Below are 16,318 nucleotides of genomic sequence, written 5' to 3' on the forward strand. Positions count from 1 at the left end.
AAAATGCCCCAGAATGCTGTTTTCATAATACAGCTAGGTGTCCCCATTTCTTTTTCTGAAGCAGGCTTGCTCACATACCCTGCTCCATTGCTTTGTTTCTCTTGTTTGATGACACAAAGAAGTTTGTTATTGGCCATAATTCATACACATACATTCACAGAAGAGTTCTTAAGCTCCACCACACATGAAAGGCTTAGCAACAATATAAGGAAAATTTTTCGCTTACAGTGAATTAATTTATAATATTGCAGCAGGTAATGTAGCTCCTCAAACTCAATGTGGGCAATGGAAGAAGACAAAGAGCTACAGAATGTGGAGATCAAGGTTATGATACAGGAAGATAGTAGAGCACAATGGAGACCACTCAGGGTCTACAATGAGGAGACCCATACTCAAGGCTTCATTCTACCTTGAACTTCAATTACACATGGCCATTGAGGACTCATTAATTATACTAATAAGAAGACCTGGGGTGCCTGGGTGGCACAGTCGGTTAAGCGTCCAACTTCAGCCAGGTCACGATCTCGCGGTCCGTGAGTTCAAGCCCCGCGTCAGGCTCTGGGCTGATGGCTCAGAGCCTGGAGCCTGTTTCCGATTCTGTGTCTCCCTCTCTCTCTGCCCCTCACCCATTCATGCTCTGTCTCTCTCTGTCCCAAAAATAAATAAACGTTGAAAAAAAAAAAAAGAAGACCTAGTTCCTGTTATTTAGTAGCTAACAGTATGGTAGGGTTGATAGATAAGTAACAAATTATAAGCACTCTAATAAAGTGTAGCACTAAAGTATAGCACCTGTGAAAAGGTGCTATAGTAGTCAAAGTAATAATGTATTACCCACCTCTTCGTAGACAAAGGAGGATTTCAGGGGGAAGAAAAGACTTAGGACCAGAAGGATGGGTAAGAAGTAGCCAAGTGAAAGGGAGGTAGAAGAGTAGGACCTTCCTAGACAAATGAAGCAGCCTACCCTAATGCCAGAATAGAAGAAAGACCTTCTTGCAGTTCCTCTGAGGAATTCAATGTGGCCAGGGATGAGGGTGGTGAGAAATGTAAGTGGAGACAGGGGCAGGAAGCACCATTAAGTCCTTCCCAGGAAGCACCCATGCTGAAGGTAGGGGGAGTGACAGGAGGAATATCAATCAGAGATATGTGTTTTAGGTAGACTATTTTTTTCTAATTGGTAGGATGATGAATATTAGAGAAAGACCAGTTAGGAAGCTAGAGAAGTAGTTAAGAGATGATGGTAAAATGAACTTCAAATTGCAGTGGGGATGAAAAAAGAACAACAGATTCAGAGATAGTTTTGGTGATGTAATTGTTATAACTAAGTTTCACCTATGAAATATCCAACCTAACAGTGTTTTAAGAGATAAGGTCTAATATGTGAAAGTGATCAGTAAACTGAAAATACATGATGTTATTAAAGAAGGACTTGTTAGCCTATAGGTATGATTGAAATAGTTTACACCTAATAGTTTTAACCTATATGACATAAAGTAAATGACAATGTCATTTATTTCTATCTTATTAAAAAATGCTCAGAATTATTTTCTTTTTAAATTTGTTCTTAGACTATTTCAATACTGAATGAAAAGACATGCTCTGTTTGAAGAAAACCCACTATATGAAATGTATTAATTAAATGGAAAAATAGGGGCAATAGTAATACCTTACATTAGTACAGATTTCTCTAGGATTGTGTTTGTAAAGAAGAAACGTGATTTTCAACCTTTTGTCTTCCACAACATACTCAGAAACGGTCATCAATTCATTATAGTTATCAATTCATCAACACTTCTGAAGGCAATGATTCTTGGTGGGATGTGTGGGGTATGTCAGATTCTTGTGGTCAAATTGTTAACTAGAAATAATCCGTCACCGTCGGGTGATTCTGTGTCCTATCCTATCACCCTTCTTCCTCAGAACGCTTTGTCCTCATTACACATACCTTAGATAGTATTGCTGTAGAAACAGTTTGAAGGTAAGGGTTTTGTCTTATTCACTGGCATCATCTAAGTCACTACATGTTCCTAGCACACTATATGTTTACAGAATAATTCTTTGAATTAATGAAGTTTTTTTAACCACTTTTATATTGACTATTTTATTTAACCTTCCCACCCGTGTTTCTATTCTGCATTACTCCAGCCAAAAGAAACCTTACCATTACCACTGGATACCATTATTCCTCTTTTACAGAATTTTAAATTGACTTTTGCACAGTCCCCCAACTACCAACACAGCTTCTAAGGGAGTGTTCATTTCATTACATCACAATATCCTTTAAAAAGTTATATTTTTCATCACAAAATTGATCTTTTAATAATTTACGTACTGATAAAATGTGGAATAGAGGGGCGGGGGAGAAGGGAAAATAGGTGATGGGCATTGAGGAGGGCACTTGGGATGAGCACTGGATGTTCTATGTAAGCAATGAATCACGGGAATCTACCCCTGAAGCCAAGAGCACAGTGTATACACTGTATGTTAACTAACTTGACAATAAGTTATATTAAAATTTTTTTTAATTAAAAAATAAATAAAATGAATTTAAAATAATATTTGACACATTTTTCTGATAAACATTTTGTGTATAAAAGTAGTACATGAACACTTTTTCATATAATGTGCCAGATACATTGAATCCATACACAGAGAGGGGCAGTTATTATTAGATTAGTAGAACTTTTTATACTTGATTAAAAATTTTATTAATCTTGAAACTTTATGTCATATCTGAAGATTTTTCAGAGAAATTAGTGCAGGAGAGAAAAACATAAAAATTTGTATAAAAACATATTTTTAAGTTAATAAAAGTATTTTGGAAGTTAAAAAATATCAAATTTTAAGTTAAAATACAATAGTATTTCTATAATGGCAGTAAAGTGTAGACAAATCCATTTCCTTAATAACGTTTCTAATTCTGTAACTATGTTTCTGTATTCACCGTGGATTTGTATCTTAGGGCTGCTCATTTATGCTAATTAGAGGAGTATGGTTTTCTCTGGTTAATGTCCCTAGGATGGATTGTGATTGAGTCATGTTACTAATATAGAAGTGCTAATATAGAAGTTTTTCCCTCTGTTCGTTTGCTTCTGTTTTGTGACAATAGGGCAGAGGTACAAATGACATGTGTCCTTTATGGGCTGACTCAGCAATATTTGTGTTCAATGTACTGAGTTTTCACCCAGAATGTTTTTCTAGCTCCTTTAAAAGCTCATTTTTGTCTTCTAATATCTCATTGAGACTAATGTGGCCTTTTGCCTGTGGAATGTCTTGCAGTAAAAGCTTTTCCTTCACAAAATTGTAAGTTAACATTTTTTCTTTATAATCTTCCACATGAAGTTATCATATCACATATTATGCTGAAATATTCACATTTAGGTCTGTCCTTTCCAAGTCCGCTGCCGAGTTCCTTGGGAGCTGAAATTCAGCTTTACCTACTGAGTGCAGAAAACTGGCTAATGCATATTGTATGATCAATATATTTAATTTTAATTCAACTGTACTGTGCTGAGCACTTCTCTAGTGGTTATAAAAGCCTTTCTCGTATCCAATCTTATTTAAACCTCAGGAAAGCTCTAGAAAATGATGATTAACCTCAACCAATCTTACCGACCTTGCCTTCTAAATACTTCCTAACTTGGACCACTCCTCATCTGTCGGTCTATGTAAACATCATCTCTACCCTCAACCACGTCCTAGTCTCTAACTTGTCTTCTCATCCTCTCATGTCCCCTGTAGTCTGTCCTCCAGAGTGCCTAAGTTTTCCTCTTAAAATGTGAAACAGGTGACATAATTACTCAATTAATATTCCCCACTGGATTCTCATTCTGTTTATAATAAAATTCGAAGCACTTGCAATGATTTACAAGGCTGTACTTCCCTGTCGTTCCAAATTTTGTTATCATAACCCATAGTAAGAAAGGTGTTTTATATTGTGAGCCAGCATACACACACACACACACACACACACACACACACACACACGGAAAACCCTCATACTCTGATATTTTCTATCTCAGTCCATTATTCTTAGTTACATTAAAAGATGCTAGTAATGACCCACACATTTGTTTCATGACTGCAGTTTAGAAAACATTGCTCTACTTGATCTGGCTCCTGATAACTTTCTGACTTCACTTTCTGTACTCCTCCCTTTCCACTCGGCTCCAGTGTACTGGCCTCCTTGCTGTTCACTTAGCATTCCAAATAGGCTCCCCCATCAGGGCCTTTGCATTGCAATTTCTTCTGCCTTAACCATTCTTTCCTCAGGTATCTATATGGCTTCCTTCATTACTTCAATCAACTCTTTACGCAAACGTTATCTTCTCAAAGAAGTGTTGTTGATTGTCTGTTATGTACTTTGTACACTGTTAGACTCTGGTGAACAAAGATAACAATCTTTGTCCTCAAGATGTTGTCCCCAGTCTATTGAGAAGTGAAACAGTAGATGTTGGGTGATAAGTAGTCCAAATTTTAAGCTGATTGATGCACACAGGAAAAAACTCAACTTAGTAATGTGGGTTAGAGAAGGCCTCTTAGAGGGACTAATACCTAAATAGAAACATGAAGGGTAAAGCGAGAATTATCCAAGTGAAAAAAGACAGGTAGAAGAAAGGGTTATGCAAAATCCCAAGGTTAGGAGAGGTTTTGGAGAACTACGAATCGTTGGGAGTGACACAGTGGAGAAAAGTGAAAAATGATTTGGGCTGGTAGGCAGGAACCAGGTAAGGAAGGAGTGACTAAACATTATGAGCCTGTACTCTATCCTAAGCATGAAGGAAAGCCATTCAAAACTAGCCAACAGAGGAATAGTGTTATGGGGTTTGAACTTTTAGAAGGTCACTCTGCAAAATGATACTGGAGTAGAGAAAAGGAACATGGAAGACAGGGGGACAAATCTGTAATAACATAGGTTAGAACTGATGGTGGTCTGAGGGTAGACATAGGCAAAAGAGTAAAGAGATGTTTAGAAGAGAAAACCAACATGAATTGTAAATGATTAGATTTTGGGTTTAGGGTGGTAGAATTCAAGAATGAATTGTAGTTGGTTAATGACTACATGTTGAATGAATGAAAAAGAAGGATTTATAACTTGGGCACTGCATGATTGGTGATGTAATCACTCAGGCTTTTTGATTAAGGAACCACAGAAAAATTTAATTTCCAAGGAGCAGTAAAGAGAATTTCCATTTCAAGACATGATTAAACTTTTTGATGGAATAAAGCTAATAAATTTGTGGCCTAACCACTGAGAAAGCTACAGAACAGTGTGAAAAATAAAGAAATCTAAATTTAACTTTCTTGTAAGCCACTAGAGCATTATTTAATTAAGCTTTCTAATTATTCTTAGTTCACATTATAATTAAAATTTGCACTGCTAGCTTTCAAAGGTTCCTTTGGTCACTTAGTGATATGAGGTCTCCAGACAATTCTAGTGCTTTTCATATATAACAAATTATAATACAATGCTCTGCACATTACAAGTCCTCTAAAGAGATTTACCCAATTACCTGGAATGATATTTGTTATATATTTGGAATTTGTTTCTTCCTGAACAAAGCAATTTATGAAACTCTTTCCAGATAATTAAGAGTCACAGCAGGGGCGCCTGGGTGGCGCAGTCGGTTAGGCGTCCGACTTCAGCCAGGTCACGATCTCACGGTCCGTGAGTTCGAGCCCCGCGTCGGGCTCTGGGCTGATGGCTCAGAGCCTGGAGCCTGTTTCCGATTCTGTGTCTCCCTCTCTCTCTGCCCCTCCCCCGTTCATGCTCTGTCTCTCTCTGTCCCAAAAATAAATAAACGTTGAAAAAAAAATAAAAAAAAAAAAGAGTCACAGCAAACAAAATGACTTGCCCAAGGTCACGCATCTTACTAGTGTCAGGGTCAATGGTGCTCTGAAAGCACTTCTCTTTCCATTGTTCCTGTCAGGAAATCTGTAACTGATTCAAGAGATTTAGAGACTCTTCTCGCTCATTTTTGCTAAAGACTGAATTTGACTATGAGATACAAATCTCACATCTGCTTTAATTACAATTCACAAATCTCTCCATTCCTCTTTAAAACCATAGCATATGATGATTTATGTCCACAAATCATTTTATTCTATCAAGAAATAGATATCTTTGAAGACGGAGAGAAAATCATATAGTTTCTCTGTGGCATTTTCTCTTACATGTATACAAATGAAGCATACTTAAGCAAATGACAAAACTTGCTTTGATTACTGTATAAATAGAACAGAGGTCTTAATCTTGGCTGCACATGAGAATTACATGGGGAACTTTGAAATATCCTGATGCCCAATCTCTAGAACAATTAAATTGAAATCTTCAGGGGCACAATTCAGGCATCAGCATTTTTAAAGGTCATAGATGGCTTCAATGCGCAACCATAGTTGAGAACTCATGGGTATGAGCAATTTGATGAAAATGATGAACTCCCGCTCAAGCACCTCTTACTTAATGTTTGCTTTTTTTTCTGACCACAAGGTGGCAGCATCACAATACAGTGCACATACCAACCCCTTGATTGAGTGGATTTGGAAATTTGGCTCTTGTAATATTAATTACTAGCATTCTGAGGGTGCCTCCAGCTATAGAAAGCATTATTGACCTTTTCCTTGTTCTCTTTTGCTTTTTTAAGTAAGGAAACTTTTAAGTATATTTATTTCCAAAGGGTGGATACAGCAGGAACTGTATTATAAGCCATAGTTGGTTGCAAAGAACATGGATTTTATATTCAGGTGGATTTGGGTTTAAACACCACCTCCACCACTTACCTATAGATTAATCTCGTTGTGCTTTAGCTGTATAACTAGAAGAGGAGAGTTGTTAGGACTAAATGAGATCATATATGAAAATCAGTTCTGTATGACTGGTGCTAGATGATGATCATGTTGGGGAGCCCAAAGTGACAATGCTGTGATAGAATCACTTACACAAAGTCCAGAAAATTTCAGGATACAGTACTTTTTGTGTGTGGTTTTTCTTTTCTGCCTGTGGGTCTTTTCTTTCTCTGTATGCATCCTGTCAGTTTCCCCTGGTGATTATACCAATAAACATTGTCTAGCTCCCTTCATTTCAAAGAACAAAAAAAGCCAGTATTTTTTTTTTACTACACCTTTATCAGTGAAATGTGCCATTAGCAGTGGAAGTAGCTTCCACCTATATTGCCAAACTTTTTGTAAAAAAATTAGACTTTGTTTACTCACAATTACTGTAGTTCACTTCTCAAACCTTGCAACTGCCTCCTCTAAGATCGCCAGTAGCTCCTAGGTGACAAGTCCAAAAAACTGTCATCTCATGTGTCTTTGCTATTTCAATAGGTTGACAACATTCTCCTTCTTGAAATATTTACCCCTTGACTGCTATGGTGACACCACTCCTGTTTTCCAGTCTCCAATGTTGTTTGTTTTCTCTTCCCCTAGAATTGTGAATCCCAGGAGTTCTCTCCTATAGCCCCAATTTCTTTTTACCCTGGGAATCTTATCTTTGACTACAGCCTTAATTTTAATTACCAAAAATGACTCTCAAATCTAGGCATGGTCCCATAAAGTTGTCCTGAATTTCAGATCTACAAATCTAATACCACTGACATTTAAAAAGGCATCTCAAAATTAACATGTCAAATATTGAAATGGATTTATCCCCTATTCACACAAAACCACCACCTCCTCCTCCCCTTTTCTATTTTTTTAAATTTTTAACATTTTTATTCATTTTTGAGAGACAGAGCACGAGCAGGGGTGGGGCAGAGAGAGAGACAGAGAGAGAGAGAGAGACACACACACACACACACACAGAATCTGAAGCAGGATCCAGGCTTTGAGCTGTCAGCACAGAGCCCGATGCAGGGCTCAAACTCATAAACCATGAGATCATGAACTGAGCGGAAGTCAGATGCTTAACCAACTGAGACACCCAGGTACCCCTCTCCCCCATCCCCATGGTACTACTTTCAATCCATGGCACTACTTTCCACCCAGATGATTGAACCAAACCCTTGGGAGTTATCCTATACTCTTTCCTCAGCCCCCTTATATCCAAATTGTCAAAGCTTACCAGTTCTTTACCCTCTCCCACCCCCCACAAAATACTTCTTAAAGGAGTGATTCAATCTCACAAGTCTTCATTTCTTATCTCACACTTACTCTTTGACACAGAACGGTCTGGTTTCTGGAAAGCAGTTCTTGTTAAGGTCATTCTATTGTGCCATTCATGCCTGCTTGCTTGTCTTCCTTTCTGCTCTTCCAGGATACTCCTGAGAGCACTTCTGGGGCTCTGCTTGGGATCTGAATGTAAGACAATTTAGGAAAGGGGAATTAATCATATTAGTTTCCAGAGACAGATTTTAATAACCTTTTATCTCCCATTGTGAAGTACTCTCAACTCATCAGACTTTTAAAGGACATTTACTTCATTTGTAGTATTAGATTGTTGAACTTCTATACAAGAGTACAACCATGGTTCCTAAAACTTGCTTGAGAAATTAAAAAAAAAATCAACAGATAGTACATTACAAGTTGCCATTTGCCTACTTTTAGAAGGCACTGAAGTTTTTGGTAATTGGAAACCAAGTCATTGGTTACTGCATAGTAAGATTACAATGTAAGTTTACAACCTATGTAACTCTGGAAAATAATTATAATTTAGTCAGATATTTTGATAAATTGTATACATTGCTATTATACTTTTATTAGTTTAGAAGCTAGTTGGTAAGACTGTTAAGCAAATATTGAACTCCGTTGTGGATAATAAACTGTTCTTGATGCTACCAGCATATAAAGTTTGAGAAAAAAATTGAACATCCTAAAAAGTGTCATTAGCCAAAACATAAATGTAAAATAGTACATATCATTTAATGCAATAGGAATAAAAATTATTCCATCTCAATATTTATTTTCCACTGAGGAGGTTAAGATTTTAGGAAATTCTATGCATCAAAAAATTAAAGATACATTTGGAAAAGCTATTTTATATGTATAGATTCATGGAAATACAAAATCAAAATTTGCACATTTCTTTAAATGGGTTTTCTGTTCTAACATTGTACTAAAATTCACCCTTCTTGGTTGAAACCTTACAATGAACCATGCATCTTTTCACATTCCTCAAGCTGCAAAAGTCAATGTGAAGAAACAGAGCACGTTTCAATAGGACATAATATCATTTGCTTTTATCCAGCTGCCAAATTAATAGAGAATGCACACACTGAAAGAAAATGCTATTTAAAGCTTTCAAATGAAGCGTTTTCAATAAGATGGCAGAACACATAGAGAAAAAGTGGAACAAAACTGTATAGTATGCTTAATTAGGACAAAAGAAGCAGAAAACAAACACCAAGTTGATGATTGTCGTATGGCTCAGAACATGAAGGATACAGAAACAATGTTAAATCAGGGCTCCAAAATGGACAGGAAAAACAACTTTGCGTGACTTAGATTTCTCATAATCTGGTTCTCATCTCTTTTGAGATTCACATGTATAGAGGTCTTGATGTTGTCCAAGATATTTTGACAAAAAGCATTCAGGATGTAAGTGTTGACCATTTGGGTGATATTTGCCAGATCTCGCTATGTGTGTAGGCTGACAGAAAATTGGAACAGAAATCAGAGTGACAGGCTCAAATTTGTCACTAATGAAAATCTTTTGTAAGTGTTGAATTATTCAACTTAACATTTCTGCAACCCATTAGAATTCCTCCATTCCATCTTTCCCTGTAAGAGATCTTGCATTTTCTTCCTAACTCTGCCACTAATTAACTCTAAGACCATGGACAAATCACCTGTGCAGTTTTTATATTCTCATTTGCAAATTGCATAAGGGTGGCACTGGATAACCTCTAAACTCTCTTCCATCACTAACATTCTATGATGCTGTTGAAATGGGGTTATTTTGAAGACTAAGGAAAGAATAAATTCATACATTTTAATAAATGGAATATTACTTAAATATGTGGCATAAAATGAAGTCACAAAAGAGCAAGTTGTACCTTGGGGGAATCAATTAGGGATTTGAACAGATACTGATTAAAGAGATCCCTTCAGCAAGAAATCATTTCCAGCAACAAGAACTCAAAAGAATGCCAACAGAATCCATATTGCTCAATCCCAATTTTATTATGTAGCATTGCATTCCTTTAGCGCTTTCTGGTAAAAGCCATATTTTATAGTTAAGTTTAACATTTTTTAAAAAAAAATTTTTTTTCAACGTTTTATTTATTTTTGGGACAGAGAGAGACAGAGCATGAACAGGGGAGGGGCAGAGAGAGAGGGAGACACAGAATCCGAAACAGGCTCCAGGCTCTGAGCCATCAGCCCAGAGCCTGACGCGGGGCTCGAACTCACAGACCACGAGATCATGACCTGGCTGAAGTTGGACGCTTAACCGACTGCGCCACCCAGGCGCCCCAAGTTTAACATTTTTAAAAATGGAGAAAATGGAAGGAAATGCTGACATGATGTCTCAGAGCAGGAAAGAGTAGACATCTGCAATTGTTGAGACTCCAGTAGTAGAAAAAGTTGCAGTTCGGTTGTTTTTTTCTCATCCTGTAATTACTGGATACCTGCGATCTGCAATATGCCATGTCATAACACTGCTATGCAGCGTGCTCATATAATTATCCTCTAAACGCTTGTGAGAGTAAAGGGCCTGAGGACTGTTAGTAGCTGTAAGGACAACAAGCAAAAACTGAGATGGTTTTGAGCAAATTGAGACATACAATCTCCCCATTGGCTTGTGTTTCTATTTCTTATTTTATAAAGATGTTTACTTTAAATATTGTTTCATTATCTCTTATTTTAGATTAATGTCTATTACCATTTGCTCTGAATTATTCTTTAAGTTTGGTTTCAATCAAAGATCTACCATTAATTAGTTATGTGACTTAAGATATCTTAAGAAGAATTTTTTTGAATCTTAGTTTAAACAATCTAAAGATTGTTTAAAAGTGCATATATAAAGAGCTTAGCACATAGTATCTTCTCAGAAAAAAATGACTTCTCTTAATTAGAGAACAGTGTTTTTCACTTATCAAACTCTTAAAGATATTTGGGGAAGAGCATTAGAACTCTTCTTTTCTTTTCTTTTCTTTTTTCTTTTTTTAGTGTCATAATCTGTTCTGCAGTTCCTTTTTTTATTTGTATACAATATCCATATTGGTATTGAGGATATTTCTTCTATGTCTTTCTACTTCTTTAGGTGCTATCTGGCATTAAAATACTTCATCAACGATCTATCTGAATCTTTCTGAGTGTGGCGACAGTTTTGAGGTTTGGAAACCTTTATGGGGTTCAAAGTTATGCTTTTTATCATGCCCTTCTGATTCCTGGAAAGCTAAATTCTTCATTTGTTTCATTTATAAGAAATAGAGAATTACTCCCTCTTTTTGAAACTCTCTGAACACTTGACTTCTATAGCATTACAATATTTTTATTATCCATGTATTTCTTTAAGTGTTCCTTCTTTCCTTCTTCTCTTCTTTCCCCTCGTCTTCTCTTCCTCCTCCTTCTCCTTCTTAGTGCACTTCTCTTCCACGGGTCAACTTTTAAACCTTGGTGTCTGGCAGGGGTCCATTTTGGCCTTTTACTCTTCCTACCTGCATTCACTCTATGGGTGACCTCATGCACTGTCATGATTTCAACAGACATCTGTTGCTAATAGTTTTGAATCTATACATCTCTAGCCAACAGCAGTCCTATGATCACCAGATCATCTATTTAATTCTCAAATAGACCTCTCTATCCACATAGCACTTGGCTTACCTCTCTACCAATCTCATTTCCCTTTTTTCATTCTCTGTCCTTTTAGACAGTCCCATAAATACCATAATTGTCCAGCTATTTAGCTTAGTAATCTGGGAATCATTCTTCTTTCTCATTATACACATTTAATCAAAAAAATTCTACCAATTTAATTTCTTAATCAATATTAAATAAATATTAATATCTACCAATTAACATTTATTAATTCTTGAATCTATATTTTCTATCCATCTTGACCTTCCATATTATAGTCAGGCCTTTTTAATTTATTTTCTAGATCATGCATTAGCTCCCTAAATCTTTCTGCTTTCAGTTGTGTCTTTCTTCAATCCAGCCATGGATTTGTCCATGCCATTCTCTTAAATTCAGGAAGTCTTTGCTCCATATCATGGTACCCAGGACCATCCTTGATCTAGCCTTTGCCTGACCCATCTCCTCTAGGCACAGCTCTTATTGCTTGTCACTTCTGAAGTATGTCATGTGTTACTTTCAAAGAATTGTTTCCAATTCTCTTTGCATGTGTGTGCACCCAAACAAACATGCATCCACCACCAACACAACTATGCTGTTTTCTAGGTTCTGTGCCTGGAGTCATATTGTCCTTCTCCTTTTTTTTTTGACAGCATCCTCCACCACCTTTCTTCATGGAACTAGTACAGATGTCATCTACTCCAAGAAGCAAAATGTTTTCCTAGGGTTTGTTAAGATTTCTTCACTCTATTCCCCTATACCTCATACATATTTTTTTTTATCATATTGTGTATTAATTTTCTGGTTTATATCAGTCCACTGAATTGTGAGCTCCTTGAGGTCAGAAGCCATATTATCTAGTTTTGAAGTTTCAATTTTTAATATAGTCTGGTGCATATTACGTGCCCAAGACCTTTACTGAATTAATGAGTTTAATAAACAAATACATTGATTCTAATATTCACTAATGCAGTGATTATGTATTTGTCTATGTGTTATTTAATTAAAACAATTTGTACATGTATATATAATAACATTAATATGAAACATCTAATCCATATTGTTATTTTTTATGTAATCCATTTGAATTCATGGTTCGATATCTATAAGAATTTCAAGCAAGGAAGTAGAGTCCAAAATCTTCAAAAATAACAGAAAGAGAATTTCAGCCTCTTGAGGAACATTCAAAAGCATGCAAGTCACAAGCCCTACTAACTTTCCATATATTATCCTTAATTTCATCTTATCCTTGATTTTCTCACATCTCAAATTGTTCCAATCTAGTAAATTTTTTTTTGGAAATATTCTCTGGGGCCCTTCTCTTTATCCTCACTCCTCATTTCTTTTTCATTTAGATTGCTACCTGGAAAAAGAGAATCCTTTCTGTTTAATAAGGGTGGGAGACAACTGAGCAATAAAACACTAGCTTCTCTTTAGAGGGTGGAGGCAGAGAGTGTTGTGGACAATTGCATCTAATGATTGCTGTGCAAGCACATATATGTGTGTGTGTGTATATATATATATATATATATATATATATATATATATATGTTTGAATATGACATTACTCTCTGTAGATTATTGGTCAATTCCTCTTTTATATTTTTATGTAGAAGACATCTTTATGTGAATGTACCCTTCCATTGCAGGTGATTACATTTCCTCTTAAAACAAACAAAAAACCCCACAACTCTGAACATGTAGCTGTTTCAATCATAGCTATAATGCAAATATGTTTTGCAGCCGTTTTGGTTTGTTGAAAGGAAAAACCTTGGACTCAGTACTTTTTCTCTGTTTGTAGTTTGCTTGTGGTTAGAGTCTACGTACTTCATGCTTTATATACACTACCAACAGCTGTATGATGAAGTTCCAAAGAAAGCCTCTCTCAAAATAGTTTTGTTGCAGAGAGAAAATGGCATTTATGCACTTTGGCAGGAACTGTACTCTTGAACCATGTTCAGTTTTGAAATTTGAATGGAAAAATCCACTTCATGGAGAAGCCAGCCACACAAGATCCTGAGCTGAGTCTATTGTTAGAAGAAGAAAGAGGTGCCAACAAGGCATAGAGCTCTGGGGACCTCTGAGAGCTTGTGTATGCTGTGTTTGGCAGAGGATGTCCCCTCAGCATTATAGGAAGAGGCAAAGCAGGAAACCTGCCACTTGGAAAAAATGTCTTTACCTAACCAGAATTTAGCTTTGCATTAGCTTACTTAGATGACAGTTTCACAAATTAAAAAAACAAAACAAAACAAAAAACTGTTTACTCATTACATCATAATATTCCTATAATTTGGGAATCCTTTGTAATTTGGGGTAGAAGATGATGCCTTAGTCAAGTCCTGAGGACAGTGCCTAATCACCCTGTCCCCTTAACTTTATATAATTGTATTTTTATGTTCCCTTTAGCATCATGGGATAGAGTGGGGTCTCATTTTGCTTAATTCTTTCAATAAAGACTACTCAGCCAGCCATGTTTGAATCACAGTAGCTGGTTTAAAGCTTTTTGCTCCAGTAACAATTATAGGAGTTAAAGGAATATCTAGCCTCATCAGTAGTTACTTCTCAATAATTCAGTATTGTGTTAAGTTGCCTGACCACAATGGGGCAAATTCTTTTCTTTTCATATACAGTTACTTCTGTAGTATGTGAGGCTACCCCAGCATATCAGGACTAGAATGAAAATTCATATCTGTCATGATTCAGGCTGAATGCAGTAAAGAAGGACTACTATAGTAGTAAGATGCTACTCACTGGCCAACAACCTCCAACAGAAGCCAAGAGCTGTCTTTGAAAGTCTTGTCCAAAGCCTTCGTATGATAGCCATTTTTGAGGGATGCATGTCCATAGGCCTGAGTCACTTTATTGAGTAACTCTTTGAGTTTCTTACAATAAATATTGCTGTTGGAGTGTTAGGCAACATGAATTCTAGGGTCCCCTGTCTCATGGCACCAGAAATTGGTAGTTATTATTTCATTCAATCCATCGCCAGCCGATGGAACTTCTTAGCCCCTTCTCCATGTATCTCATGGTGATATTTTTTTCCAAGAAATATTTTTTTTCTTTCCATCTCTTGGCCTGAGGTAGAGCTACCATAGGGCATCATGATATATCTCCCCTATCTGGAGATCTTATTCCTCTTCATCAGGAAGAAGAGATCAAGGAATCTGAGACCCTCCTTCCTGGAAGGCACCTAGATTTATGAAAATCTCTCCTTTTCCATCTCTGAACTCTTCATGGCAAGAGAAATTCTGATGGCATAAGTCAACTGAAGGTCCTCTCATATGATACCCCCCAGAGAGGGCTAACCAAAGGGCCTCTCAGAGGTTAAAACTGGCAGAGTCTTCTGCCTACGGGGAGAAAATATCATTTAAATATTGGGAATATAGCTATATGTAAAGGTATTTTATGATGCTTCACAAAAAATTTAAAAGTTTGATTAGATCTAAATATAGCTTTATACTAGGGACTATTACTATGGCCTATTGAGGGATATTAAAGACTTCTTCAGGAGGGTCTGAGAATGGAACAAAATCTTATCAGTGGGGGATAGTTTGGGTAGGGTTCTGTTATAAAGCAAGTGAATGGAGGAAATAGCTTCTGGGTCCTTATAATCTAATGTCTTATTTTCTTTTTAAAGATTGGCTTTATTAGTTTCTTAGATTTGGTTTCTAAATCAGAAGGTTTTGGGAAGTGAGCTCTTAGGATTTGGATTCTGCTGCTTTACTTGGTCAGCAGCAACTATTGGCATATAAATGAGTCCTTCATAAGTCTAGAAATTTTAACTTCTGCACCACTGCAATTACCCCAATATTAATATGTGAGTCTCCTCACCACCAAAATCAATGAACAGCAAGTTACTCCATGCACTGTAAAATTTAGTTATATTTGGGTTATTACACAAAGTTTATTGTTTGTTTTTATTCTGCAGCCTCCACCTCAGATATATGACAAACAGTTGGACGAAAGAGAACACACCATTGAAGAATGGAAAGGTGACTCTACCACTTAAATATACATTTTGCTTTATTGAAACTCAGAAAATATCTTCAAGGCATCTCTCTTTAAAGCAATTTGGTAACAGATGATTTTATAATTGCTATCCTCAGACAATTTTCAAAGTTCTCGAAACGTCATCAGTCTTTTCATACTAATAACAATATTGCATTTACTCATGAATGAAAGGAATTAATTACTGATACTTTTTAAAAGAGTACTGATTGTCAAAGTATTTGTTATGGTGGAGGGCATGCTTCAATTCAGAATTTCAGAATTATACATCCCATGTTTGTGTATAAAATTATCATATAAAATGGATTAAATTAAGCCTAAGATTACTTTAGACATTAGAAAATAAAAGATATTTAATGTATGAATTCATTTGGTTCATTTTTAGGACTTGAAAATCTAGGAAATCTATGTATCTGAATGGCTTATTTATCCTTAAAAGTAAGAAAATAATGAATAAATACATTAGTTCACTTTTTTTCCACCAAAACTCTTCCAAACACATAATGAATAGTCAAGATTATACTCAGGGTGAAACAAAGCAGAAACTATGAAGAATTATTAAACTAATATAAATAACTAC

General features: G+C 36.2%; 1 protein-coding gene across 12 annotated transcripts in view; it reads left to right on the forward strand.

Moving 5' to 3' along the window:
- MAPK10 (mitogen-activated protein kinase 10) overlaps positions 1-16,318 on the forward strand; it is a 557,027-nt gene that overhangs the window by 524,563 nt on the left and 16,146 nt on the right. For all 12 annotated transcript variants that reach the window (XM_047857257.1, XM_047857254.1, XM_047857261.1 and 9 more), the window contains one exon: positions 15,659-15,722. In XM_047857257.1, the coding sequence (XP_047713213.1) occupies positions 15,659-15,722 (64 nt within the window). The remainder of the gene's footprint in view (positions 1-15,658; positions 15,723-16,318) is intronic.

Source organism: Prionailurus viverrinus, chromosome B1 (assembly GCF_022837055.1).
Source record: "Prionailurus viverrinus isolate Anna chromosome B1, UM_Priviv_1.0, whole genome shotgun sequence".
In the NCBI taxonomy this organism is placed as follows: domain Eukaryota; kingdom Metazoa; phylum Chordata; class Mammalia; order Carnivora; family Felidae; genus Prionailurus; species Prionailurus viverrinus.